General features: G+C 33.7%; 1 protein-coding gene and 1 pseudogene across 1 annotated transcript; one reads left to right on the top strand and one right to left on the bottom strand.

The window, feature by feature from the left end:
• Positions 1 to 14,091: 14,091 nt before the first annotated feature.
• Positions 14,092 to 14,677, top strand: LOC126698855 (CBL-interacting serine/threonine-protein kinase 6-like; annotated as a pseudogene).
• Positions 14,678 to 21,631: 6,954 nt separating this feature from the next.
• LOC126713673 (probable inositol oxygenase) lies at positions 21,632 to 24,909 on the bottom strand. The gene is made up of 11 exons (XM_050413503.1): positions 24,269 to 24,909; positions 23,991 to 24,126; positions 23,766 to 23,847; positions 23,424 to 23,628; positions 23,093 to 23,152; positions 22,957 to 23,009; positions 22,739 to 22,861; positions 22,520 to 22,589; positions 22,340 to 22,418; positions 22,154 to 22,235; positions 21,632 to 21,866 (listed from the first exon to the last, which is right to left on the bottom strand). The coding sequence occupies exons 1-11, from the start codon at positions 24,297 to 24,299 to the stop codon at positions 21,840 to 21,842; spliced, it is 948 nt and encodes a 315-aa protein (XP_050269460.1). The 5' UTR covers positions 24,300 to 24,909; the 3' UTR covers positions 21,632 to 21,839.
• Positions 24,910 to 27,950: the final 3,041 nt, after the last annotated feature.

Below are 27,950 nucleotides of genomic sequence, written 5' to 3'. Positions count from 1 at the left end.
AGCATTAATAGTAAAGTTACTCCAAAGAGACTTAAACTATACTCAAGGCCTTGTCATTCCAAGTGACAGGAAGAGTGGAGACCTAACTCTTTTATGGAAGGAAGGAACTAATGTTGTAGTTAAAACATACTCAAACTTTCACATCAATGTAGTTGTCATTGATCCTAAGCAGGATAAGGCCTGGAAAGTAACAAGTTTCTACGGGCACCCTAATGCAAGTAAGAGGCATACTTCCTAGAGTTTACTAGAAGCCTTTAATACGCGTATGAATCTTCCCTAGCTAGTCTATGGTGACTTCAATGAAATCACCCATAGTAAGAAAAAATATGGATGGGCTAAAAGAGATGTTGATTAGATGATGGCTTTTCATCATGTCCTAGATGTTTGTGGTCTTCAAGACTCGGGATTCACTAGTCCGTTGTAATGGTAGAATGGTAGTCCAATGTACTTTAATCAAATTAGATAGAATGGTGGTAAACTATGGGTGGACGGATATGTTCCCAAAAGCAAGGGACTACCATAGGTCAATGGCAGCATCATACCACTACCTCTCGATCCTGTACCCTAAACAGAGCCCCAAATTGAAGAATGTAAAGTTGTGATTGAGCTTTCAAAGAAGAAGAAGCATCTTTTTCACTTTGAATCTATGTGGACTAAAGAAGGCAAAAAGATTATTTAAATGGCATGGTGCTCCTCGACCAATTCAAGTGGTGACCATCATATCCAAGATAAAATAAAAAGAATGCCAGCGGCAACTTCAATGGTGGAACCGGCATGTCTTTAGCCATGTTAACAAGCAACTGAAGGAGAAGCAAAATAGACTCTAGAATCTTGAAGCTCAAAATACTCTCCATGACCATGCCAAGGAAATAAAAGCCCTTAGAAAGGAAATAACTGCTCACTCGTGAGTCTGAGATGTGGCACCAAAGGTCAAAAACATTATGGCTTCAACGGGGCGATCATAACACCAAGTTTTTTCTTGCAGCGGCAAGCCAATGTAAGTGAAAAAACAAAATCTTGGGTCTGCGGGATGACATGGGGGTTTTGAGGGAGGATGAAAAGGATTTTGAGAAGATAGCTCTTGACTATTTCTCGGCCATTTTCTAGATTGACAAGCCTAGCTATTTTGAACCAGTGGTAAACGCTATGGAAAGTAAAGTGACTCCATAAATGAATGATGAGCTCCTCCGAGAATTCCACCCTCATAAGGCGTAGGCGGCCCTTAAGCAAATGCACCTATTGAAATCGCTTGGCCCAAATGGTATGCCCCTATCTTTTACCAAAAATATTGGTCTATTGTTAGTCATGATGTTGCTCAATTTATACTTTATATTCTGAACTCTGGTACTATGCCTAGGAGTCTCAATGAAACTAACATATACTTGATCCCTAAGATCAAGAACCCCTAGAAAATCACTGAATTCTGCCCAATTAGCCTAACAAATGTCCTCTCCAGAATCATCTCTAAAGTGCTAGACAATGTATTGAAAAAGATCTTGCCAAGCATTATCAGTGGTCCCAAAGCACCTTCATGCTCAATAGGCTAATCACAAACAATGTTCTTGTGGCTTTTGAAACCATGAATCATATAAATCAAAGAAGAAAAGGAAAGGAGGGGCTCATGGTTATAAAGCTTAATATAAGTAAAGCATTTGATAAGGTAGAATGGCCTTACATTGTAGCAGTTATGAGAAAGTTGGGTTTCCATGAGAGATGGATAGCTCTGATAATGATGTGCATTTCATCAGTTTCTTACTCTGTGATCCCAAATGGGGATCCAAAAGGCATGATTCATCCTTCACGGGGGATTCGTTAAGGTGACCCCTTATCCCCATACATCTTCCTTCTTTGTGTAGAGGGACTCTTAGCCATGTTAAAAAAAGAACTCTAGCAGAATATCAAGGGAGTCTCAGTTTGCACTTAAGCCCCTAAAATATCCCACATGTTCTTTGCTGACGATAGTATCCTTTGCAGCATAAAGCTGAACCAAGGCAATAATATTTAGAGGGTTTTGTAGGAGTATGGTATTGTGGACTAATGGAGTCGCCACCTAGATTAGTTTTAGGAACCATAATTATAGCACCCTTATGTAGAAGAACTAGTCTTACTACCAAAGTAGGGGTTCCGAGTTTAGGTATGGGAATGGAAAGGCGTTAGGCACCCAATCCCACCTGACCCGTAGGTCAGCTTCCAATCATTGTGTCTTACGTCTTAATCTCATTAAAGGCTCATTCAATATTGTCATCTATACTCACACACACACTAGCATACATCTAGTAATCAACATGACATCAATCATTCCAAAAACCCTAACATACATCTATAATGCATATCATATCATCTTATCCAAGGTAGCAAACAACAAGATATCACAAGGGCAGAAACATAGACATGGCAATATCAAAGAAACATGTGATTGCATTCTAGATATCAAGAACACATCATCCAACCAAGCATGTTCAACTTATCATTAATATATATCCAATGCATGTTCATGTGGATGCATGACTTACCTTATTGCATCTCAGCACCTATGCATCAATGAATGGACATATGAATGCATGTTCATGGTATCAAAGCAAGAAAAGAAAAAGAAAACCCTAATCTAACATGTTAAAGGCAAACAAACAATTAAACAGAGGAACATAGACTCAAAAACATAAAAAGAAGCCAAAATAGAGGCATATGACACAAGGAAATAAAGAAAAAGAAGTAGAAAAACTCGAATTAGGGTTTTTGGGTTGAAGTATGCGTGCCCATAAATAAGCCTACGTACGCGGGCTAGTTATATGCGTACGCATACTTCAAGCTTGTATGTGCATACAGAATTATGCATGCATAAACACGCCCCCAAAAACCCTAACCCAAAAACTCAAAAACACAGAAACAAAGTAGAAATGAAAACTAAGGAAAATAACAACCTAACATGCTTCTAATAAAAAATAAAAAATAAAAAACCTAAACTAACAACAAAAATATCCAAAATAAACAAAATAAAATTTATTCCTAAACATGCATTGAATCTAACAACAAACAAGAACACACTTAACACATCAAAACATGCTTATCAAAATATCCAAATATTCAACTCTCTAATTAAAATATGGGGAGACACAACAAATCAAAACCAAACAGAATCAAATCATATTTCTATAGAATACACAACCTATAAATCCATTAAGAACAACAAGAACAAGTTATAAAATATCCAATTCAAGGAAAAGCCATGAAAGGGGACTCACATTGCTTATGGAAACACACTTGATTGATATTTAACTGATCCTCAGTGTTTACAGCACAAAGATAAGCCAAAGTCCAAAAATCCTAGGTCCTCTGAAAACATGAGCCAGGATCCAGAAATCCTTGGTCCTCTGAAAACATAAGCCAAAGCCCAAAAATCCTAGGTCCTCTGAAAACATGAGCCAGGATCCCAAACCTTTGCTCTTCTGAAAACATTAGCCAAAGCCCAAAAATCCTAGGTCCTCTGAAAACATGAGCCAGGATCCAGAAACCCCTGGTCTTCTGAAAACATGAGCCAAGATCCCAAACCTTTAATCCTTTGAAAACAAGATGCCAAAGCCCAAAAATCCTAGGTCCTCTAAAAACATGAGCCAGGATTCAGAACCTTTGGTCCTCTAAAAACATGAGCCAAAGCCCAAAAAACCCTTAGTCCTCTGAAAACATGAGCCAAGATCCCAAACCTTTGGTTCTCTGAAACCATGAGCCAAAGTCCAAAAATTCTAGGTCCTCTGAAAACATGAGTCAGGATCAAGAACCTTTGATCCTCAAAAACACATGACTAGAATCTCCATATTTTCTTGACCTCAGGTAAGCATGTCTTGTACTTAATCAAAAAAAAAAAAAAAAAAAATTGCATGCATGAACTACGTTTGGACCTGATGCCCCCACCAAGAGGTACGTAGGCAATCTCCCTCGAGATTCGGTCCACATTTTGATCCACAACATGACCATCTACATTTTTATTTACATGCATCATAAATTCACCACAGTTAAATACTGATTGCAAAGTTATGTGTCTTTTTCATACATTGACATTCACTTTTCAAGCTCTGCCAATGAGGGGCATTCTGTTGACATCTCATTTTGCAACCCGCATTTAACCTCACATGGAGGGTAAAAGAGTAATTTCATCTTGAAAATATACATCTTGATTCTGGTCACTAGATCCTTAGTCTCATTTCACCAAAATGATCTTGATGTTGTAACGATCAAATTGACTGGTCATAAGCCTTAATCAGACTATCAGATTGAAAGTTATCATCAAATCAAGTTCTAGTGGCCGAGATGCACTATTACAAATTGAGTCCGACTATATGTGATTATGAACAATTGATTGTAATTGGTTATAAGTATAATCAATTTAAGAACGATGATGTGTTATAATTTGATTAGTTAGGACTACATTTTATGGTAGGGTTGCATACACCTAATTAATTATATAGATAGTTAAACATTAATTATTTAATGAGTAATTTGTGCAATTATCTTTTAATTAGGGTAAATTTGGAACAAATTAAGTCTGAAATGGGAGTGATTGGAGCTATTTAATGTTAATTGGGAGCTAATTTAGGACCTATTAATGTTAATTGTGCTGAAATCATTTTCTAACAAATGACCTCTGCTCACCATTTCATTGATATCTCTCAAAATATTTTGAATCTGTGAATGAGGTTAATTTTCCCAGAAACTAGACATCCGGGGCTTCAATTTGAGTATAAGAACGAGACAATTCCAGTCAGAATTGAGTCAGGTATGATTATTCGAAATTGGCTCTATAGGCTGTTATAGCAGTTACGGGAAAACCGAATTTTGGCTTGCTCCTCACTCCCACCAAACTTTCCATTTAATGCACCAGATTTCCCTTAAGACTAAAATGAGGTCTAGGTTCATGATTTTTTATCAACCCTCATTAAATGACCTTCCATTCATATTTCCTTCATCACTATTATATAAACCTCTCATCTCCTTCATTCCAGGACACAAAAACCCCCTCTATTCCCCTCTCTTAAGTTCTAGTAAAGTTGAGTAGTTTTGTCATAACTTGGTCTTCTTGAGACTCAAGATATTGAGTGAAACTCACTCTTCCTCTCCTAACTCTTCTTTTCCTCCACTCTTAGGACCTCTACTAAGAGCCTCATCCTCTACCATATGGATCGTGCATGAAGATATAATTCATTTCCCTAACTTATTTTTTGTGTTGCCATGATGAGAATTTAAGATTAAAGGATGATAATAATTATTTAAATTCTCTTGAATATGTTTGAATGTTCTTAATTTTTTTTATATGTTCTTCACATGTTCTTAGTTGTTTATCACATGTTCATGCATAACACTAATTTTAATCTTAAATCCACATAAAAAAATATGAAAAACATGTTTGTTTAATAATTCTTTCAAATCCTTGAATCTAGGATATCACTATCCACACACACATCCACTAGAATTTATTTTTCAATCCAAATGAAATGCTTAATAAATTGAATTAGGGTTTATCACATGCAAATTGATTGATAACATATTGGATGATGTGATATAAATGTTAACCACCATAGTCTAGAAGACTGGTTTCACCATGCAAGGTGGGTGCCTAACATCTTCCCACCTTGTAACATATCCTCCGAGCTTAGATCAAGGGTTAGTAGATCAAATGCTTATCCATGTAATTTTTCAATTTTTTGATTGTAACTAGAAAATAAAACCATGTACTTTATCTTAGATTGTATCTAGGACTAAAACCATGTAACTTTCCTATGATCAATGTAAATTCAATTACAAATTAATAAAATGAGAAATTTTTCAATTTTGGTTTTCTTATTTATTCCAATAATTAAATAAGTGGCGACTCCATTGTAAAACCCTTAATCTAAAAGAGAAAATATAACTAATCGAACCTTCATATTAAAAAGCAATAACACGACTCTACCCATTCACGTGGGTTGACTCAACATCCTATAAAACGGGCTGGGGGTGCGGTCTTTCACAGTTTTTTTTTTTTTTTTTTTTTTTTTGTGCTCATATGTTTATTTTCTCATTAATTTTGGTTGGTTTTTTTTTTTCTCTTTTTTTTTTTTGGGAAAACATTTTGTTATGTTTTTTTTTAATACTTTAATTAGTGTCTATCTATACATAATTAAAAAAAAAAAAAAGTATAATGTGTTACATTTTATTTTATTTAATAGGGACATGATGGTCAATTTATACAAACTTTATTTTCAACAAAACAAAAAAGTTTTCCATTCATCTACTTTTCCACCCTCCCAACCAAACACAAATGAGAGAAACTAAAATCTCTTCTATCATCTCTGCATTTTCTATCTTCCTACTTTTCCATCCTCTTAACCAAACGGACCCTTAATCCTGTGTTGACAAAGGTTGCAGACTATTTAATTGACCATTTAAAAACATTCTTACTTTATTATATTATGAGTCAAAAGCTCCTAAGTCATTTATGCATCTAATGATTTTCAACAAAGCATGTATAGATAGAAGTTTAGCTTAGTACAATACAAACTTGCTGGCTGCCTCTAGTAGTGCCATGACCTTCTATTCTTTTCAATGTAGAGAAACCCTAATTCTCTACTCATAAGCTTTTATGCGTTAAGCATCGACTTCTTTTTATTTACTTATTTGGGTTGGGCTGGAGCACATAGCCCCTATATATTATTTACTTGGTTCCCAAGAAGCCCACAATACTTGTAAGTCTTACATTTAACTCCAAGTAAATAATAATGATATCTCTATAATCAATTTATAATTGGACCATGTCCTTCAAATCAACTATCTCGTGCATCAATCTATTTATTTTATTCATTTTTTCTATAGTGATCATAAAATTAAATAATAACACCTTAAAAACAAATCAAATAATTCTCCAATTTCACTTTATAAGTAATTAAATTAAATATAAGTGAGGCGGGTGTTATAATATTGTTTAGGCATTGCTGCCCCAAATAATAGTGTAAGTCCCATCTCTATAATATGTCGATTGATGATGTGAAAAATCGTCAGTATGAACTCCTCTTTGATATAGATGGACGAAGGTGTTGGTTTCGTCGAGAGACAAATCTGTTAGTGTTGTTCTTATTTGGCTTGTCAATACAAATGGACGAAGCTATTGGCTTCGTCTAGTGATGAACTTGCAATAAGATATGGTATGGAGAAATATGAACACACCAGTGTGGTGTTTGCCAAACACCATCTAATGATTAAGTTAGAATGAGATTCAATTGAAGTATATTGCAAAAGAATTCAACTTGAGAATAGTTTTTGGGGTGAGAGTTATGTGTACCTTTGCCTTTGGTTTGTGTGGGTTTTTATAGCCATTGTTTTCATTGTCTGAATGAATATTTGCATTCATGAGATATGGAGCTATTGGAATTAATGGCTAGCTTTTATTGTCTACCAACGACTATTCGTTCGTTGGTGCCCATACGTTACTCCTTAGCTGTCTTAGGCATTGAATGTCTTTTATAGCTTCGTCGGTCATTGATGCCCATACATTACTCCTTGCATTGAATAGTGTTTAATTCGTCTATCGAGAGATGGACAATCTTAATCATTCATTGGTAATGAATGCGGAGGCGTAATAGACTTTAATGGTCTTCTGCCTGTTGGTCTGTCGATTACGCTTTTTCCTATCTGGCACATTAACCGTTACTCATGTCATTTATGGGGAACTCATTTAGTATGTGTTGTAGTTGTTTGTCACATGGACGATACTAGTTTGACGGACGAAGTTGGCTTTCTTTCCTTTTGGACGAGGGTGATTTTTCTCCTCATCATCGATGTTTTCATTCAACTGCTCCATATTGTTCTAGTGTATGAGGACAAGAAATCCTACAAATAATGCCAGATTCATCCAGAAAAATTTTAAAGGAACCTTAAGTTAATTCAAGAGCACCATCACTTTGAAATTGTTTTATAGTCATAGAGAACATATTTTCTGCCATATGCTTAAAGTGTTGAAAGGAAGCCAATGCATCAGATTAAAGCCTCAAAGGATATATCCAAGTAAAACGACTATAATCATCCACAAAAGATAAAATATCGAAAACCGCCAAAAGAAGCAACTGGAGTAGGTCCCCATACATCACAATGGATAATGTTCAAAGCAAACAAAAGATCTAAGTTTTGAATGATTAAATGGCAATTTGTGACTTTTAGCTAACTGAAAAGACTCAAAAATTTTATTAATGAGTAGGAAATCTGAAAAATTCAACCTGTCACTACTTGGGAAATAAATTGAGAGTTATAGTAGAAGGATGTCCCAATTGTCTATGCCAAACCATGTTGGTTCTTATTGACAAATAAAGCCATGTTGGTTCTTATTGAAGGAAGCTTGTGAATCGGCAGAGTACAGATCACCCTCGAGTGGTCCCTTCACCAATATTGTCCCTGTTTGAAGATCCTTAACTTACAAACCCAAGGTAAAACTTCAACTGAGAACTTGGAAATGGATAACAATCCATTCTCCATCAATGGATTTGGCACTTCATTCGAGCACTTGTATTGACTAAAGATGTGTGTGTCAGAGTAGAGTATTGTGATGTATTGAAGGAAGGTGGATGACGTTGATCGTCTCATTGTCAACGATTCTGAAATTGTCCGGGACGAGATTGTTTTCCTTGCTTGTAATTCATGTGAAAGAACTGATTTGGAGCTTGTGAAAAGGAGGTGCCATATTCGGATTTCAGCCTACATTCGACATTGTACCCCAACCTGTTCAAGGTTTTTCACCCAGCGATGCCTGTTTAATGCATAAGATGCAAAAAGTACGTGCACAAGTGCAATACTAGGGAGATATGTGAGGGTAAATATTTACAACTATATTCATTTTAAGGAGTTGCCACCAACTGTGGTGGCTCCAAGAATTTTTTTTAGAGTGTTCCTTAAAAAGCTTAAATTACACAATTTAATAAAAAGAGAAATTCATATATTGACAACAACAATAAAAAAACATACAAATGCATAAAGTTTACAATTGCCTTCTACGAGTTTTCATATTTTGAAATCGTTGCATGATAGTTTCATTATCAATGTTACAAGCTACATCTCTTTTAATATACATAACCAAGCAATCATTCATCTACTGTTCTCCCATTCGATAGCACAGTTTATTCTTTATATATTTCATTGCTGAAAAACTTCTTTCTACCGTTGCAGTAGCGACAAAAAGGGTCAAAACTAACTTTATAAGCAAATAAACTAGTGAACCGTGATGACGTCATAATTAATTTAAGAATTTTTTTAAAGATAAATAAATACATTAATTAGTAAAAGTAGAAAAATTGACTAAAATAGTTAAAATAAATATTGAGATTTATCTTTCAAGTGTATTTTTTATATCATAACTTTCATAAGAAAAATAAGAAATACTAAATTATAAGCAAACATAAATTAAATATCAAGTTTCTTAATCAAGGAATTAATAACATCATGGAAATTGTTTTAATTTAGAGAAGAGATGAAATATATATATATATATATATATACACACCCACATACTTATATAACATTTTTGTGCTAGTTTATATTTAAATTGAGGGGTAATTACACTAAACCCGCCTGTGGTTTGGGTTAAAATCACTTTGCCTACCCGTAGTTTGAAAAATATCACTTAACCCACCTATGGTATATTCCATTTGTTTTTCGTAACTCACCTTTGTTAAAATCAGGGGTAAATAGGTATTTTTGCTCAAATTTTATATCTCTCTCCTCCCAAAACAAAAAGTAGCACAAAAATGAAAGAGAAACAAGATCAAAAAGTGGTATTGGTATACGATCTGGACATCATCTTTAACCACTTTATAGATAGTATAACACCCAATCCAAAAAAAACTTCACAAGATCTCAAATTTCTAAACCAAACCCACAATTGCTTTTGTCCTACAATCACTATAACTTACCACGATCTGAAATAGGTATCACCAAAAAATACATCATTACAATTAATTTCACAAAAACGAATATTTTTCAACCAAAAAAAAAAAAAACCCAGTTCCTAAAAATCAAAGCTTTAACACACGTAGCTATTTGACATCCAAAAATAGCAAAAGATCTATGAACACGACACAGAAGCAGTCTGGATCTTCCTCAACTTCTCCGTCATCATGTACAACAAGTACATCCTCCACCGCAAGCTCTACAACCGGCCATTCCCGATCTCACTCACCATGATCCACATGTCCTTCTGTTCCTTCCTCGCTTACCTTCTCATCAAAGTTTTCAAGGTCGTGGAACTCCCATCCACCATGACTAGTGACCTTTACCTCAAATCTATGGTACCCATTGGAGCTCTGTACTCCCTTTCCCTCTGGTTCTCTAACTCCACCTACATCTACCTCTCTGCCTCCTTCATCCAAATGCTTAAGGCTCTTATGTCGGTTGTGGCTCTTATGTCGGTTGTGGTTTACTCCATCGAGGTTTTGAATACAGGGAGAGGTGAAAACAAAGGGGGTCTTTAGAATATAGGGTCCAAATATAGGAGTTTTGAATACAGGGAGAGGTGAAATTAGAAGTTTTGAATATAGGGTTCAAATATTAATTTTCACAAAACCCTCCATTTTGATCTTGTTTCTCTTTCATTTTTGTGCTATTTTTTGTTTTGACACTTGAACAAAATCTAAAACCCTAAATTGAGAACATACACAAATACCTTGGTTTTCTTTACCGAAACTACCTTCCCTAACTTCGATGTTGCAAAACTTGTGTTTTCTCCCCCTTCAGACACTCCAAACCACGAAGAACATGTTGATCTCACCACAGGTCTCTCTCTTGAAAAGTTTATGAGTTTTGGGTGTTTTGATTCGCGTTATGTTGTGTTTTGGGGTTAAGAGGTGTTTTTGTAACAGCTGGGCTTGAGGTGGGTTACGGAGATTGACGGAAACATACCACAGGTGGGTTAAGTGATACTTTTCAAACCACAGGTAACCAAAGTGATTTTCGCCCAAACCACAGGTGGGTTATGTGTAATTACCCCTTAAATTAATCTTAAGTTATGCCCAGTAGCCCAAGTCCATTTAAATGGTTAACTATTTAATAAATTAAAAAAAAAAATCGTAAAATTTGGAAGAGTGGCAAACTTGCCATTTAAAAAATTAATTAAATCCCCTTAAAAAAAAATTAAATAATAAATACTAATACAAGGCCCAAGTAAATGGTTGACAACCAATCATCTGGTACAAGGAAAAGAAGAAAGTGTTGACACTTTACACTTTGATAGCCAAGCATTTACTGACTTGTGGAAGACCATGATAGAAAAAATAAAAAGTTCGTCTTCATCATCGGTAAACGGGCAAAGAATAGCAGAGACTTCAGAAAGAGCAAAAATGCAGAAATGCCAAAAATGCAAAAAAAAAGAAAAAAAAAAGAAAAGAAAGAAAGAAAGAAAGAAAGAGAGAGAGAGAGAGAGAGAATGAAGAAAAAGAAGAAGAAGAAAAAGAAATGGAGATGCAAGCTCATGGTCTGCTAGCATCTCATCGTGGTTGAGAAGCTTCAACAATGGTAAACAATTTTTTTATTTTTTATTTGAGGGTGTTCCTGATTTTGCTTGAGTGTGTTCCTAATTTTTTTAAGGGTAAACAAATAAAAAAATTTAAATTATTATATATAATTCTTTTTGTTCTAGGAACATCCTAGATTTAACGTGGCGTCGCCACTAGCCACCAACCATTGAGATTTTAAGGAATGATTGCTCACCAAATTCTAATCAAATTTATTTCCTAAATTATTTAAGAAAACCCTAAGGCTCTTAAGCTAAACTAGAAAATAAAAGAAAACCTTGAACTAAAAATTATAAATTTGGAAGTCCGGTTACGTGTGGGGAATGTATTAAGCACCCGATAACGCTTATCCAAAAAGATATTACCTCATTTCAAATTTAATATTAAATTTCACTATTTTAAGACTAACTAAAATACTTGACATTTGGTTTTGAAAGAGAATCATATGCATGTACATATGCAATAAAACAAAGATTAAGTCTATCCTAGGATGCTATGTGAATGCATGACATGAATATTCTATCCTAAGGTGACATGTGAATGCATGATGTGTATGATCTATCCTAGGATGATATATATATGCATGGACATGTGAACAATTTATTTTATAAAACAAGATAACAAAGACATGGCTAAACATGTGATCCATTGGCATTTATTGGAAAGGTAAATTGCATAAGAAAATAAGTAAAACTTACTTCACAGATAGCATAACATAGCATATGCCAAATGCAATTTTTGCAAATTCTTTTTGCAAACTATTTTATCTCATGCAAAAAGACACAAAGAAAAAATGAACACAATGATTTAATTTCTAGAAAAAATGAAAACAATGTCATTTGACAAATTATTGATATTGAAGAAATCTTTTTATTTTGGCAAAACAAGAATAAAAAAAAAAAACATTTTGGTGACCTCAAGGGCCTTTGTGCAATTTTGGAATTTTTTGGGCCATTTTGTAATTTCATGAAAGTGCAAGGATCAAAATGTAATTTGACAAAGTTTTGAGGTCACTTTGTAATTAATTAATTAATTAATTATTTGTGTGTGTGTGTGTTGGCAGGTCCAAGGTTTGGGCTTATTATAGTGAGAGTGAGTGGGTCTTTATTTGAATGTGAGTGGGCTGGCGTGGAAGGAGTTGGGCCAAAGAAATTCGGATTGGGCTTGTTGATTATTAGTGTTGTGGGGTGATCTTGAATTTTCGTATTGGGCTTAAGCTAAGTATAAATTGTGAGGGCTAGAGGTTTCGGATGAGGCTATTGGAACCGATGGGCGTGCCTGGGTTTGACCTAGCCCAAGATTTCCTAATAAGCCAACCAGGTAGGTCAGCAAACAAATGGCTAGAGCAGTGTATTCTCTCTCTCTCTCTTACCCAGCCAAGCTTACGTGGCTTCACCGCGAGCCACCACCTGACACCACCATGAGATGGCTCTAACTCTCGGTCTCGCTTAAATCTCTCTCTCTCCCTCCTTTTTTTGTTTTCTTTCTATTTTTTGTTCTCTCTCTTTTTTATTTTTATTTTTTATTTTTAGTTTGGGGATTTGGATTTAGGGATTGAGTCTCCTTTTGGTTTGAAAGAAAATGGACTTTTGTTAGGTATGGCCGAAAGTCTATCATCCAGAAACAAGACATGATTGTTTGGAGAGATGAAAATTAGTTGAAGATCTACTAAAAAATATTGTGTTGTCAAATTTGTGGCAAAGCATTCGCATGTATTAACTTCTCGTAAGCGCATGTTCCTTAAATCTCAAAGGACCATTGCTCCTGCTCAAGCTATTGAAGCTGAATTAATGGATAGTTCTGGAATTGCACCAAAAGCAACTATAGGTCTAATGGCTAGAAGGGTAGGAGGAATTGACAATCTTAGCTTCATTCCTGCTAATTATAACAATTATTTGCGTATAAGACGAATAGAAGATATGAAAATTGGAGATACAAGTGGCCTACTTGAATATCTACAAAAAATGCAATCTAAAGACCTTAATTTTTCTTATGCAATTCAAGTTGACCTTGATGATCTTATAACAAACATTTTTTGGACAGATGGTAGGATGAAATTGGATTATGAATATTTATTTGCATTGTAATTTTGCTTTTTTTTTTTTTTTTTTTTGTTTTGTTTTTTTTTTGGCGAAAAACACATTTTGGTCCCTATATTTTGACCCGATTCCCGTTTTAGTTCCTAAGTTTTTTTTTTACCGCTTTAGTCCCTCTCCAGAAAAACGGTTCCATTTTAGTCCTGCCGTTACATCAGAAACGGATATTGTTGACGTGGCAAACGGCAAAGTCAAAAAATAATAAACTAATGTCCACGTGGCCTAAATTAATAATAAAAAATATTTTTTAATGCCACGTCAGCATCTAAATTAAAAAAAAAAATTAAAAACTCTCATAAAAAAAAATCCTTAAATAAAAAAATTAATTTATTAATTCTAACTAAATAAAAAAAATTAAAAACTCTCATAAAAAAAAAAAAATCAAAAACAAATTTAAAACTAAGAACAACAAAACCCAGCAAGAACATAAACCCAGCCCAGCAAGAACATAAACCCAGCAATATCCTTTGAAGGTTGTGAGCAAAGAGAAAGTGATCCAAGTGGGTATGATGGAGCACATCAAGAGAGAAATCTCGGTGATGAAGATGGTATGGCATCCAAACATAGTCGAGCTCCACGAAGTTTTGGCGGGCAAATCCAAGATCTACTTCGCCATGGAACTCGTCCGTGGAGGCGAGCTGTTCTCGAAAATCGCTAAGGGTCGGCTTAAAGAAGACGTGGCGAGAGTCTATTTCCAACAACTCATCTCCGCCATCGATTTCTGTCACAGCCGCGGTGTCTACCACCGAGACCTCAAGCCTAAGAACTTGCTCTTAGACGAAGAATGTAATTTGAAAGTCACTGATTTTGGTCTCAGCGCTTTCACTGATCATTTGAAGCAAGATGGGTTGCTACAGCACACCGGCTTATGTGGCGCCGGAGGTGATTGGAAAGAAAGGCTACGATGGTGCTACAGCTGATCTTTGGTCCTGTGGAGTTATCCTGTTTGTTCTTCTAGCTGGGTTTTTGCCATTTCAGGACAATAATCTTGTGGCATGTATAATAAGATTTACAGAGGTGACTTCAAGTGTCCACCATGGTTTTCTTTGCTGGGTTTAGTTTGTTCTTGCTGGGTTTATTTCTTTCTGGGTTTTGTGTTCTTGCTGGGTTTAGTTTTAAATTTGTTTTTGATTTTTTTTTTTATGAGAGTTTTTAATTTTTTTAATTTAATTAGAATTAATAAATTAATTTTTTTATTTAAGGATTTTTTTTATGAGAGTTTTTAATTTTTTTTTTAAATTTAGATGCTGACGTGGCATTAAAAAATATTTTTTATTATTAATTTAGGCCACGTGGACATTAGTTTATTATTTTTTGACTTTGCCGTTTGCCACGTCAGCAATATCCGTTTCTGATGTAACGGCAGGGACTAAAATGGAACCGTTTTTCTGGAGAGGGACTAAAAGCGGTAAAAAAAAAACTTAGGGACTAAAACGGGAATCGGGTCAAAATGTAGGGACCAAAATGTGTTTTTCGCCTTTTTTTTTTTTGTTTTTTGGGTCTGGTACATGAAACTAGAAAGCCCTTACCAACAATCTTTCTTCAACTTAATCAAATAACTATCCCTTGAACCCTTGTGCAAATATCTGGTGCATACATAGCAGACTTGATGTAATCTCATAGCAATAGTCAATAGATCGGCCATATTCATTATCTAGTTTGGGTGAAGTTGTTCTCCTCAAAGTAAATTTAACATATTGATAACCCGGTCTTAGCTTGACATATATCTACAACAAATGTGAAAGAAAACCAGATTTGATTATTGGGGAAGAAAAAATATTTTATACCAAAAGTTTTCCAACGAAGCATCTTAGTTTCTAAAGGGAAATATAGTTACGCTAAAACATAGCTAGAAGCAAAGTTTGTAGAGAAGAATGAATGCTTAACATTGAAAAGAAAAGCTTAAAACTTATGTACCAATGCCGTGTATAACAGATTTGAGAATTGCAGCATAGAAATATATGATCATGACTAGGCAAATAATTAACAACTTTATCGTTTTTACCTAACCTCATTCAAGAATTTCAACAAACACATAAAACACAATCTAGCAACCACACTAATTGAGCAAAACATAACCACCTGACTTGTTCCTTAGTTAAGTTTTTGTTAAATTCTTTTTAGATTTCATTCTTGTTGCCCACCATATCATAACAACCAAAACAGTGAGTAAATGTTAGTTCTCTATCGTTGTGAAGAACACAACAACGCAGTGATAATGTAATGAGGGATCAGACTTCACACTAAGATAATCGGGATGATTCTTCTCTCACACACACACCAAAAAAAGAAAAAGAAAAATGGAAAAAAGAGATGATCGTGATGATGTTGGACCAATAATAATGAAAACAATTAATAAGAATGAAAACGAAATAAAAGGGAATTGATAAAGACAAGGTTGGTGTAAGTTATGTAGGGTCAGGATAACAATCAACTAAAGCTTTACTAATCATTGTCAGTTTCAAAAAAGAAACAAATTAGGATCTGAGTAATAAAATATCATTAAAAAAAGAAAAGAAAAGAAAAGCAGAAGACACAATCTACCTCCAAAAAGATCCAAGCATTGTAAAAAAAATTGTCAACACCCACACGGCCAAACCCCAACAGAGAGGAAGTTATTAATGTGTTACATAAGGCAATCCCCAAAATCTACAAAAGAGAAGAAATTGGGACATTAATCACATCAAACCTTCAAAATCCAGGGAAGACAAGGGATTACCTTTACCCGAGACTTCATTTGTCGGGGTACGCACATTAATTAAATCGGAGAGGGCGTCCTTCGTGGTGGAGTAGCGACTGAGAGAAAGAGAGAGAGAGAGAGAGAGAGAGGGAGAGTTCAGAGTTTGTAGAGACTGGTGGAGGAGGGTGCCTCATTTTCAGAACTGTAACCGTGAGGCATTAAGGTTAGTTACGTTTGCCTCTCCTATTAGTTGAGAAGGGAAAAAGAATAAGAAAAAAACAAAGCAGCTAGGTAGTACGTGTTTAGAACACTTAAAATATAGTTTGTTTAATTTAGTTATTTAGTCAAGTGATTATTTAGGTAAATTATTTAAATCTAGGTTAATATAACTAAATCATATAAAGTAAATAATACGGAAAATAAAGAATACAATGATATGATATGATAACCCAAGAAAACTAAACTGATAAAAAACTTGAGGAGAATTTAACCTAGTTTCACTGTGAAAGAATTGAAGTTTTTACAATAGTGACTTAGACCACTAACATCCTATTACTACCTTGAGTAGAAAACTTATTACCACGACCACGTGATAGCTACGAGTCCACGAACTACTTCTTTTCTTGATCCACAGCAACCACAAGTACTCCTACTTGTGTTTTTCTTTAAACTCTTTAAACAGCAACTGAAGCGATCACCAAGTTCTTGACATCAATCTTGACCTTGATAACCCTAAGTATGTATGAAGGTAAACACTTCTAGATCTTACAAGAGATTTACACACACAACATATCAACAACCTCTAAAATGTGGCTAGGGCTGAGTTGGAAAATTCTGTAGAAAAACAATCTGCACGAGTTTCGATCGATTGAGTTTAATTTTCGATCGATCGAGTTTAATTTTCGATCGATCAAACCTTGCAGAAATTGAATAGTAATTTCTTGCAATTACTTGATTCCAACTTTACACATACACACACTTTGAGCAGCCTAAGTCTAGACTAAACGTTTTGATCATGATTTGCCAACATATACATATTGTAGTTCTTATACATTAGTTCCTAATTTCTTAGAACCTAACATAGGTGTCAATTTTTTATTAGTGGAACAAAGAATGGTACATACTTTATGGTATAGAAGATGTTCATTTGTAAACCATTCAGATCTTTGGGTGGAGGTTTGGTTGAGGTAGGAGTGGATGTAATGAAAACCAAAAGGGGAAAGACTGAGGAGCTGTGGAGATGGGGGGATGTCTATGGGAATTTATTTTTGGGCTCCTTGATGGGGCTGATGATTGTTGCTAAATATAAGAAAAATATCTATTTATGTGGGACACTCTTAGGGTTGTTGGTGACACACTAACACACCACATGAGTGACTTGTGCAAAAGATTAGAACATGGACTGCTATCGTGGACTTTAAAGTTTAAATCAACAATTAATAATTTACATAAAACATTGACATGCTCATTAATTAAAAGAAATTAGTGACTTCTAAATAAATTACATATATGAGCTGATAAAAATAAAGAGACCAAAAAGACAAAGTAATTGGATTTGGATAAAAATAGGACATGTAATTTATAAATCAAATAAATTTCTTAATCAATTTGATACTCAAACCTTAATAGCATGCTTGATTAAAATGTCCTAAAATGGTACCAATTCTCCATGAAAATCATAGTAAAAAATCTTAGCACATGATTACATAGTATATTATGTACTTTTTTCATAGTTAAAAATGCAGACACAGTAATTTCCTTGATTAAGTAATATCTCATTCGATTCAAACCTATTCTTTGCCCATGAGCAATCAAATTACACAAACTTTAATTTAAAGCTAAAAACTTTATCAAAATTTAGAACCGGACAAAATACAGTATCAATAGGAGGCATGAAGTGCTGTGTGGGAGCTGGGATCCATAAAGGAAGATTATTGATTGCCAAACCATGAGCAAGTCGTTGCTCTTGTGTGAGAAGACTGGATCGCAATTCACTGAAAGTAATGGGTGGGCTGCGATGCTCAATTGTTGTGACAAAGGGTCCATATTCAGGTCCAAGACCATTCAAAGTATAATGGACCAGATCAATATCTTTGATACGTTCATTTATAGCACCAAGAGAGTCGGATATCGATTTGATCCGATGAAGATAAACGTTAATGGTGTTGATCCCTTTATGAGCACTTTGAAGTTCTTTGAGAATGTATGATTTTCTGGCTGTGGATTGTTGGTAGAGTTGTTCAAGTGTATCCCATGCTTCTTTTTCAGTTTTGAGTCCAAGCAGTTGGGAGGACAGTGACTCAGTTACTGTGGTATTGATAGAGGCCTCCACAAAGTGATCAGACTTTCTCCATTTGTTTTATTCAGGATTTGGTTGGGTATTATCGGAGAACATAGTTTTTAGAAGGGGTTGATATCGACCCGTCAACAAAGCTGCAGATCAGCTCAGTGCTGATAAGGATGGATTCTAGTTCGTCACGCCATAGTAGATAGTTGTTGCCATCAAATTTGATTGAAACAAAGTTTGTGATGTTGGCAATGGGAAATGAGGTGTTCAAATTTGAGGAGGCCATGTCTGGAGAAGAAGCAATAAGTGTGATAGGATTAAAGGCTCTGATACCCTAAAAGTTTATATGAATTAGCTTGACCCTAAAAAGGGTTCAAGATATTATATTTATAATGATGTACATGCTTTACATGGGATTTGCCATACAAAGCAATATTCTGTAATGAATGAGAGGTATTTGAATTTGAAAATAGAGCATTTCTAGCCTAAGTTAAAGGCAACAACTACTATGCTGAAGTTATGCACATCAATTACAAGATATTTGAAAATAGAGTATTCCTAGCCATAGTCTCATAGGCTGAATATAAGGTGCTAATTTAAATCGTCATAGTGAGTTCCAATTAGTTTAACTGGTGAAATCTCTTATCATGATTGTCAAAATATTGATCTGGATCCTACGATCCTACTATCTTACGATTTCATCTGCCCAAAATGTTTTGAATCTTTCAAGAATCTTTGGTAGAAATGCTACAATCGTTCAGGTTCAGTAGGATAGTATGATCTTAACGATTCCAAATGATCCTGGTTTTTTGTAATCTTCTTTAGCTTGACAGAAGGCTTTAGTTGGATCCAAATGAAATATAACATTCCAATAAACTTAGTTTTGCTATTCTAAGTGACAGTTTTTAGACCCCTTAAACAATTGATTAAACCCAGGTAATTAGCCAAGTTGTTACTTAGTCCAATTAAACAATTCTAGGTTATCACAATATAAAAGATCAAATAATGCAAAGCAGCGGAAAATAAATAACACACGATATGATCACCCAGGAAACCAAACCGATAAAAACCTGGGGAGGATTTGACCTAGCTATCCTCAAGGTAAATTTGAATCCACTATCAGAAAGAATCGAAATTCATACAAAAGGACTTACAAGCACCCCCGCTCGACTTCCTAATGCTACCAACCAGTAGAACTTACTGACACGACCACATGCAAGTTCCGAATCCATGGACTCCTTTCTTGGATTCCCACCAGCTACAAGCACCCCCGCTTGTGTATTCTTTACACTTTAATGGCAGCAACTGTTTTGATCATCAAGGTGTAGAGAATATCTTCTCCTTGAAAATCCTAAGTTTGTGTAAAGAAAAACTCCTCTAGATCTCACAAGAGATTTACACAAACCGCAATATGAGCAACACTAAAATGTGGCTAGGGTTTGCCTTTTATACTTAGGACAAATAAGAAACCCTAAAAACGTTTTAAAACAATTAGGACTGAGTTGGAAAATTCTACAGAAAAGCAATCTGCCCGACGTTCGATCGGTCGAGCCTAAACTTCGATCGATCGAACCAGGCCGAAAGCCACACTACTTTCTGCTTTACACTCGATTCCAACTTTACATTGACATACAACTTTGAGCTAGCTTTAAACACTTCTAAATACATTGTTTTGATCATGGTTTGCCAACAATACAAATTAGAGTTCTAAATACATAAAGTCCTAAACTTTAGAACCTAACACTAAGTTTATGAGAAGAAAGAGAGATGGAGATTTTACAAAAAACGATCCTACTATCTTACGATTCCATCTGCCTAAAATGTTCCAAATCTTTCAAGAATCTTTGGTAGAAATGCTACAATCGTTCAGGATTAGTAGGATAGTATGATCTTGACGATTTTAAATGATCCTGGTTTTTTGTAATCTTCTTTAGCTTGACAGAAGGCATTAGTTGGATCTAAATGAAACATAACATTCCAATAAACTTAGTTTTGCTATTCTAGGTTTATGAGAAGAAAGAGAGATGGGGATTTTACAAAATTTAACCAAAACAAATTCACAGCAATGATACCTACATGTTTGCAAGAGCAAGATAGATACATATCAAAAAGTAAAATTTTTTGAAGTAGATCTTTATTCTTCCTATCCATTGAGGATTCATAGTTCGTAGCTAGAAAGTCTGAGTTGAAAAAGAAAAGAGTGAACAGCAGAAGAGGGAGATAAAGGAAAGTAAAGTAACATAACAGAAAGAGGAGAACAAATGGTTGTGGTAGGTGAGAATGAGAATATGGGTGGAGAGTAGTGTCACGTTTCGAAGTTTTTGGCTTTTTAAAATGATACTTACAAATGAATGTAGTGATATATGATATTATGATAATTACATCAAATGGAAGAATGAATGTATAATTTATGTGATTATTTGACATATCAATGTGTTTTTTTTCCTCAAATAATGTAGGATCTTACGATCCATGATCTGATTTTACAATTTACGATTTGATCTTACGATTCACAATTCCACCTACCTCCCACAATCTTACATAAGATTTTGATTTTGACAACCTTGTCTTTGATGGTTGAAGAGTGAACGCCGTAGGTTAAATTCTCTTTAAAAAAAAAAAATCGTCATAAAAAAATCTGGTTTAATACTTTGACCCTGTCAATAGAAATCCTAGCTTCGTACATGCCCCCCTGGAGTTTATGCAGTTCAATCTTAAGCTTGGTTGCATTTAGGTTCTTTTACTTTTAAATATGCAATTCATGATATTTTTGAATGAAACCCCACTGAGTTAAAAGTAAATTTTGTTTATTTATCCCCATGTTTCCTCTAAAAATTTGTTCTCTTGTTCTGAGACCTGGCCATCAATTGTCACACTTTTTAATGGCTTGGTTACATATTATTGACATATTTGTGAAATCACATTCTTTTCCTACTTTTTATTTTTATTTATTGTTTCTAAAAAAAAAAAAAAAAACCTCTGGAAGAATCAGGAGATTCAATAGCACATCAGAGCTAATTGATTACGGATGAAAGCCATAAGAAAATTTTAGTAAATAGAATTAATATTAATAATAATATGACTGAAATGAACAATGAAGGAATATAATAAATAATTCATAAACAGCACGCTAACTTAGCGTCAATTAGAAACAGAGAATGGAACACATCACATTTTCATTTTACACAAGTATATCATCACTCAGTCACGCCATGTAGCTATTCCTTGATCCGGTGGTAACAAAACTCCAATGTTCACCATCTGAGCTTTGCTGGGAAATACTGTAACAAAAATTTTCAATTTAGAAAATAAACGTGATGGTTCTAAACTTTTATTTTTAATTTTTTTATTTGAGAAAGAATGGTTCTAAACTTGTAATTAAGCTTTTATCTATCTCTTATGTGCGTGTCCAACTTCTATCTCAATAAACACTTGTAACAAGTGTGATTTTAAGCTTTTTAAATGGGAGATAGAGTGAGATAAATTTAAGTTATTCAAAAACTTAAGAAATCAGAAAACAAAATTCCTGTATAAAAAAAAAAAAAAAAATTGAAAATGAAAATCTTACCTTATCAATGAGAGATAGATAGTATGGCTTGACTTTTTCAACGTCGATCTTCTCTTTGCACTTACTGTACAGGTCATACTTGCTGTATATGTTACAAAGTACAACATATATGATTAGTCTGGTTAAAGCAACAAGATATGGAATGAAGATATGAAGTAATCTGGTGAGAACGAACAAAAAGCTTACTTGAATACTTTAAGCCACTTTAAATTCTTAGCGTCCTCCTCATTCATTAGGTGCTTATATGTTCCCACTGTATGGAAGGCTGCAATAATATATCGAAGGAAGTAAGATTAATTATTATGGTTGACTAGCGAAGAGGATTAATAATTTGCACAATTAAGAAGCTTGGAAGATAATACTTACGATAAAATGAGTGGTATCGGATAATGAATAATGCTGCCGGAGGTAGAGTTGTCCTATTTTCCTTAGCCACCTGTAGTAGTTTACAAATACCAGTTAATCAAATTGTTTTGTTTTGTTTTTGTTGTTTATTTTTTAACAGTACAAGTTTATTATTCAAAATTAAGTTCTACAAATATGTAAAAAAAGAAAAAGAAAAAGAGAGAGAGGCTAAATTCATACCAAGTACATATAGTCATCGTGCCCCCATGATATCATCACATTGTCTAGTCCGCATCCTTCAGAATAAATTCCATACTTGGTATTGTAAGCAGGGTTGTTGTAATCAGGATTTTCCTTGAAATACTGCAATATAAAAGGATTTTTTTTCTCAGTATACTTTGATTAAAAACCTTATCTAGATTGTGCTACTACTACTATAGTTCAGTTTTTTAAAGGACCTTGTGGTGCACGTTTCCTTCATCAAAAGCGCAACCAAGAGGAAATGTGTCTCCTGCAAGATTGAAATTGAATTTTCAATTATATTTACTCTAAACCCAATGGGAGAAAAGAAGAGAAAATTGACATTTCACTCACCAACAACAGCCCATTGAGGAAGCCCTCCAAAGCTAGGAAGAAGGAGAACTTTTCCAAGATCTGAAACCATACAACAATAGAGTTAATTTATTCACCTTTCTTTTTGTCATTGTTCTTGATTTTTATACTTTGTTAAGTATCACAAATTATATATTTAGCATTAAGAGCTAAACAAATTAATAATATTTAGATTGGGTGGGACCCACTTCATGGACAGGTCAAACATATAAACCTTTTTTTTTTGAAAGGCAAACATATAAACTTTGATAATATCATGTTCCTTGTTTATAATTTATAGAATAGAACAAAATAAATTTAATGAGGTATATACCATGAATAAGAGCAGTCAAGTGCAACCAGTCTTCATCGGGATAATCTTTTCTGATTGCTTCAGCTGATTGTAGCAAGTGCATGATTTGAGGTTCATCCAAGTCCGGATCACTTTCATCCACAACCTCATTGAGGAGTTCACAACATTCCCATATGCTCATCTCTACTCTATTCAGTTTTCCATACTCCTCCCTCATTCTCTTCACCTATAATTGCATCCAAAGATATGTCAGTTAAATGTACGTTACATGTGCTATATATACTAGGCCTTTTTCTTTGGCATCTTATACATTTTGTGGTTAATTTAAACATGTATATAGTTCCCTGGATGTTTTTTGCTTACGAAATCATATGTTTGGTTAATATGTTGCAAGCGATAGAATTCCTCCACACTCTTTTGCCTCTCACTTTCTGCATCATAATCTCTGTCAAGCATTATATCCATAATTCCATGTTAGATTTCATTCAATGAAGTACATTAATAAAAAGAACCTTTTTTTTTTTATGAAAAAAAAAAATGTAAATCTTTGAAAAGAATCGTAATTATTAAAAAAAAAAAAAAAAAGACCTGAATGAGTGGCCAAAAGAATTAATTTCTGGTGCCATGAATTCATTGCTTGAAACAAGTTCTTCTGCTACCAATCCATTGTTTGATACGGTTTTAGGCGTCACAGAAGAAAACTTCTGGTCCTCCACTTGTGAGTCTGACAAACAAAGGTAACAAACTCAAAATTAGAATTTAGAACCAGTGCAATGAGACCCAATGATCAAGAAAAGGAATTAAACCCCAAGAAATAATTAATTAAAAAAAAAAAAAAAAAAGGAAGAAGAAGAAAAGAATGGTACCAAGCTGTGGTTGCTCAATGAGGATGGTCATTGTGCCTCCAAAATTGACGCAATATAAGTATATAACTCAAAAACCAAAGAAATAGAATCACTGAAAATGGTATAAATGGCTGTAGTTAAACACGTCTTGAATGTGAGTATTTATAGTCAAATAAAAAAGTCCTTGTCTGCTATATTGAAAACCTTGGAGTCCTTAACTGAAGTCCTGAACTGAAAATCTAGTTCTCTTACTATTTTATCCAATAATTCCGAAAGAAGCGTTCAAAAGAATCCAAAACATGTGTAAATAATGTTAGATGCACCCAAATTTCTGCGTGTGTAAATCACATTCAATCAAATTTCATTGTGATGAGTTAGGGTCACCTTCAAATTATATATCTTTATTTAAAAAGAAAATGATTCAAATTCAATAGTTGACAATTTGGCCCGTGTCAAATTAAGTTTTATCATATATTTTTTTTTTATTATAAGAGAAAGTAAGTTTTATCTTGTTCTATAAATTTTTTTTTTTTGAATAATATATACTAACATGTTTAATACTTTATAAAAACAAAAAGTATTCAACATATAATATATGATTCTAACAGTACGTACGTGTAAGTAAAATTTGGTATATTAGCAAAAAAGGTTGTAGAAAGTATAATTTACAGAAAAAAAAGGGGTGCATACCTTTAATTTGGGCAGTTTATATAGGAAGAAAACGGGTTATTAATTATTATTGTGAAACCCCAAGTCGCAGGGTATGAGTCAGCTTTACGTGGATATCACATCCTAATTTGAGTTTTATCTTTAATGCAGCAAAGCTTGGACCGCTGACACAGCATCTAGTCATGACATAATAATATTCTGACTCTGCTTCGCGTTGGTTACGGTATAAGAAATTAATGCACCTTTTGCATGGCACCACGTCATCAACCAGATCAATCTGTACGTTTTCTGTTGTTCAGATCTGCTGCTCTGAGACTGAGAGGAAGCCCGCTTTGAGGATTTTATTTTTTATTTAGTAATATATTGAAGCCAGCTATATATTATGATCTGAAGTCTATACCGACATTTTATTTTCTTAGAACAAATACATAAAGTCTCTCTGACCAAAATTTAGATGCATGATAATTAAGCTCTGACTGGATTACATTGTACTATGATTTAACATTTGTTTATGTGCAAATAATGTAATTAAATCACATATTAACAAATATGCAAGTTACATCAAAATATATACATGAACAAGTGCGTGTCGATAGATAGAAGAATTGGGGCAAATACTGTAAAAGAAATGCCTTGCTTCATAGATATTTTTGGTAATATTGTAAAGGAATGTATTCCTGGGCCGATATTTTTGGTGTGGGTAACTAGCTAGCTAGTCCTGTTTAAAGCAAGGAGAAAGTGGGTGGCTAGCTGCATTGCATGTACTGTCTTCTATGAACAAAACACGTTTTTGGTTTATGGACTATTAGGGGTGTTTGATTCATTGTGATATGTACTTGATGTGATGTACATTATGATAATGTGATATTAAAATTTTTGGTTTATTTTATTTTTTTTAATATTACTATAATCTAAAATTACAAAATATATTATATCATATTAATCTCATTACCTTCTTAAATAATGTAATGTTGTATTCTTGTATTGAGATTATATTAATGTAAGATTACAATAATGAAATATTACGGTGTAATGTAATAATATGACAAACCAAACGCCCCCTTAGATTGGTGAAGGTATCTTATGCGTCAGGCATATGAGACATATCTCTCATTGATAAGTGGATCCCACATTTTAATGAAAAAGATGTCTTATACGCTCAACACATGAGAAAATTTCTCCTTAGCTTGAGGTCTTTCCTAGAATAATCCTAAATTGATTCCACCTAATAAATAGATAAATAAATAAAAGAATAATCCAGGAAAGACAGCATGTGCATGGGTTTCAGTTAGCTTAATTATTGAAATTTTAATCATCAAATAAGAGTTGTAGAAGTAAAGTCAAATACTCCTTAGGCAAAATTATAAAATACACTCTTTAATTTTGACTGAAATTCAATTCAATCATCTAACTTCATTTTCGTTTAATTAAATCCTTTAAGTTTCAAGTTTTTATTCAATTGAAGCATTCTCGTTATATTTCATTAAATGTTATGGTCAAGTGTCCCAATTTCGTTTTAGGTTTTTGGTTTCAAATTTTTTGAATTAAAAAAGGTTTAGTTAATTATCAAAAAATAGTTTTCATATAAAAAAAAAAAAAAAAAAAAAACACACACACACATAGAGAAGAGAAGTGAATCATATGGTGGTGATGTTTGTAGGGTTGCTGTCAAGAGAAGAGAAGCGTTGAAGTTTTGGAATCAAGAGAGAAGTGAATCATACAAGCTACAAGCAGTTGAAGTTTTAATTTTTTTGGCGATAATGGCTCACTGATTCACCGGTGGTAGGGTTGGCACCGCTTCACATGGTGACGGTGGTGATGTTTGTAGACCCAGTGCACCATTTTAGAAGATGGGTTATTAAAATAAAAAAAATTGGTATAAAGAACAATCACCCAACAAGACATGCATTACATGCCAATAGACGAGTCAATGCGTTGCTTAACTCTTAGATGAGAATGTAAGGCAATTATCAAGAATTGTCAAATGAAATCAATATATATATACACACACAAACAAAGACCTCATGCAAGAGTACATGAGGTCCTGCCAAGTGGTACTCTAATTTTACATTTAGCATTTTTTTACCTCTTTCATTAAGTTTTTATTTTTTATTTTTTATTACTGTTACCCAAAAGTTCACATTAACTTATTTTACTGTTATCTCATTAATTGCCTAAGCTTACACCACACATTTCTCTATTCTTCATGTCTTTTATCTTACCCACTGTTTTAGTATTCAAAAAAAAAAGAGCAAAATAATAATAATAATAATAATAATAATAACTAACCAGATAAGGCCCTAGAGAGAGAAAGAGACACAAAAATATTGTGGATTGTTAAATAAAACACACTATTTCACTATATATTACCAAAATAAAAGACCTAAAACTAACAAAACATTTGAAAGAGAGAGAAATAGAATCTGAGGGGTCACCACCCCCGTTATACTAGCCTCCCACCACTATCAAGATGTCGAAATCCCTACGGATATATATATATATATATTTAAATTAGGGGCTTAAATATTATTGAACAAAGTTTCTCTCCAAACTAGTTTGGAGAGAAACCCTATAAACTCATCACATATATTTATATTGAGTGTGAATTTTGAAAATTTAACTATTGGATTTTATGTTTCTTATGTTCTTAACATGCATATCAAATTTTGTTTAAATTGGATATTATTTACTATTTGATCAATTAACTTATTTTTTATATACAATTTTAGATTACAAAAACTTGAAATTATAACATTTATTTGATGACATAGCAATTGATCTTTGATTTTCTTGAAATTTTGTAAGCATTAAGGATGTAATAAGAACATGTAATCCAACAGTTATATTTTCAAAATTCATACTCAATATAAATATACATGATGAGTTTGTAGGGTTTCTCTCCAAACTAGTTTGGAGAGAAACTTTGTTCAATATTATTTAGGTTTAGGTAATTTGGTTGGGTATTTTTTTTTTTTTTTTTGGGTATATAAGTAGAGATAATATTTGGTGCACAATGTAAAGCCATATTCTACCA

This window comes from Quercus robur, chromosome 2 (assembly GCF_932294415.1).
Source record: "Quercus robur chromosome 2, dhQueRobu3.1, whole genome shotgun sequence".
In the NCBI taxonomy this organism is placed as follows: Eukaryota; Viridiplantae; Streptophyta; class Magnoliopsida; order Fagales; family Fagaceae; genus Quercus; species Quercus robur.
This window is presented reverse-complemented; position numbering and strand designations above follow the sequence as displayed.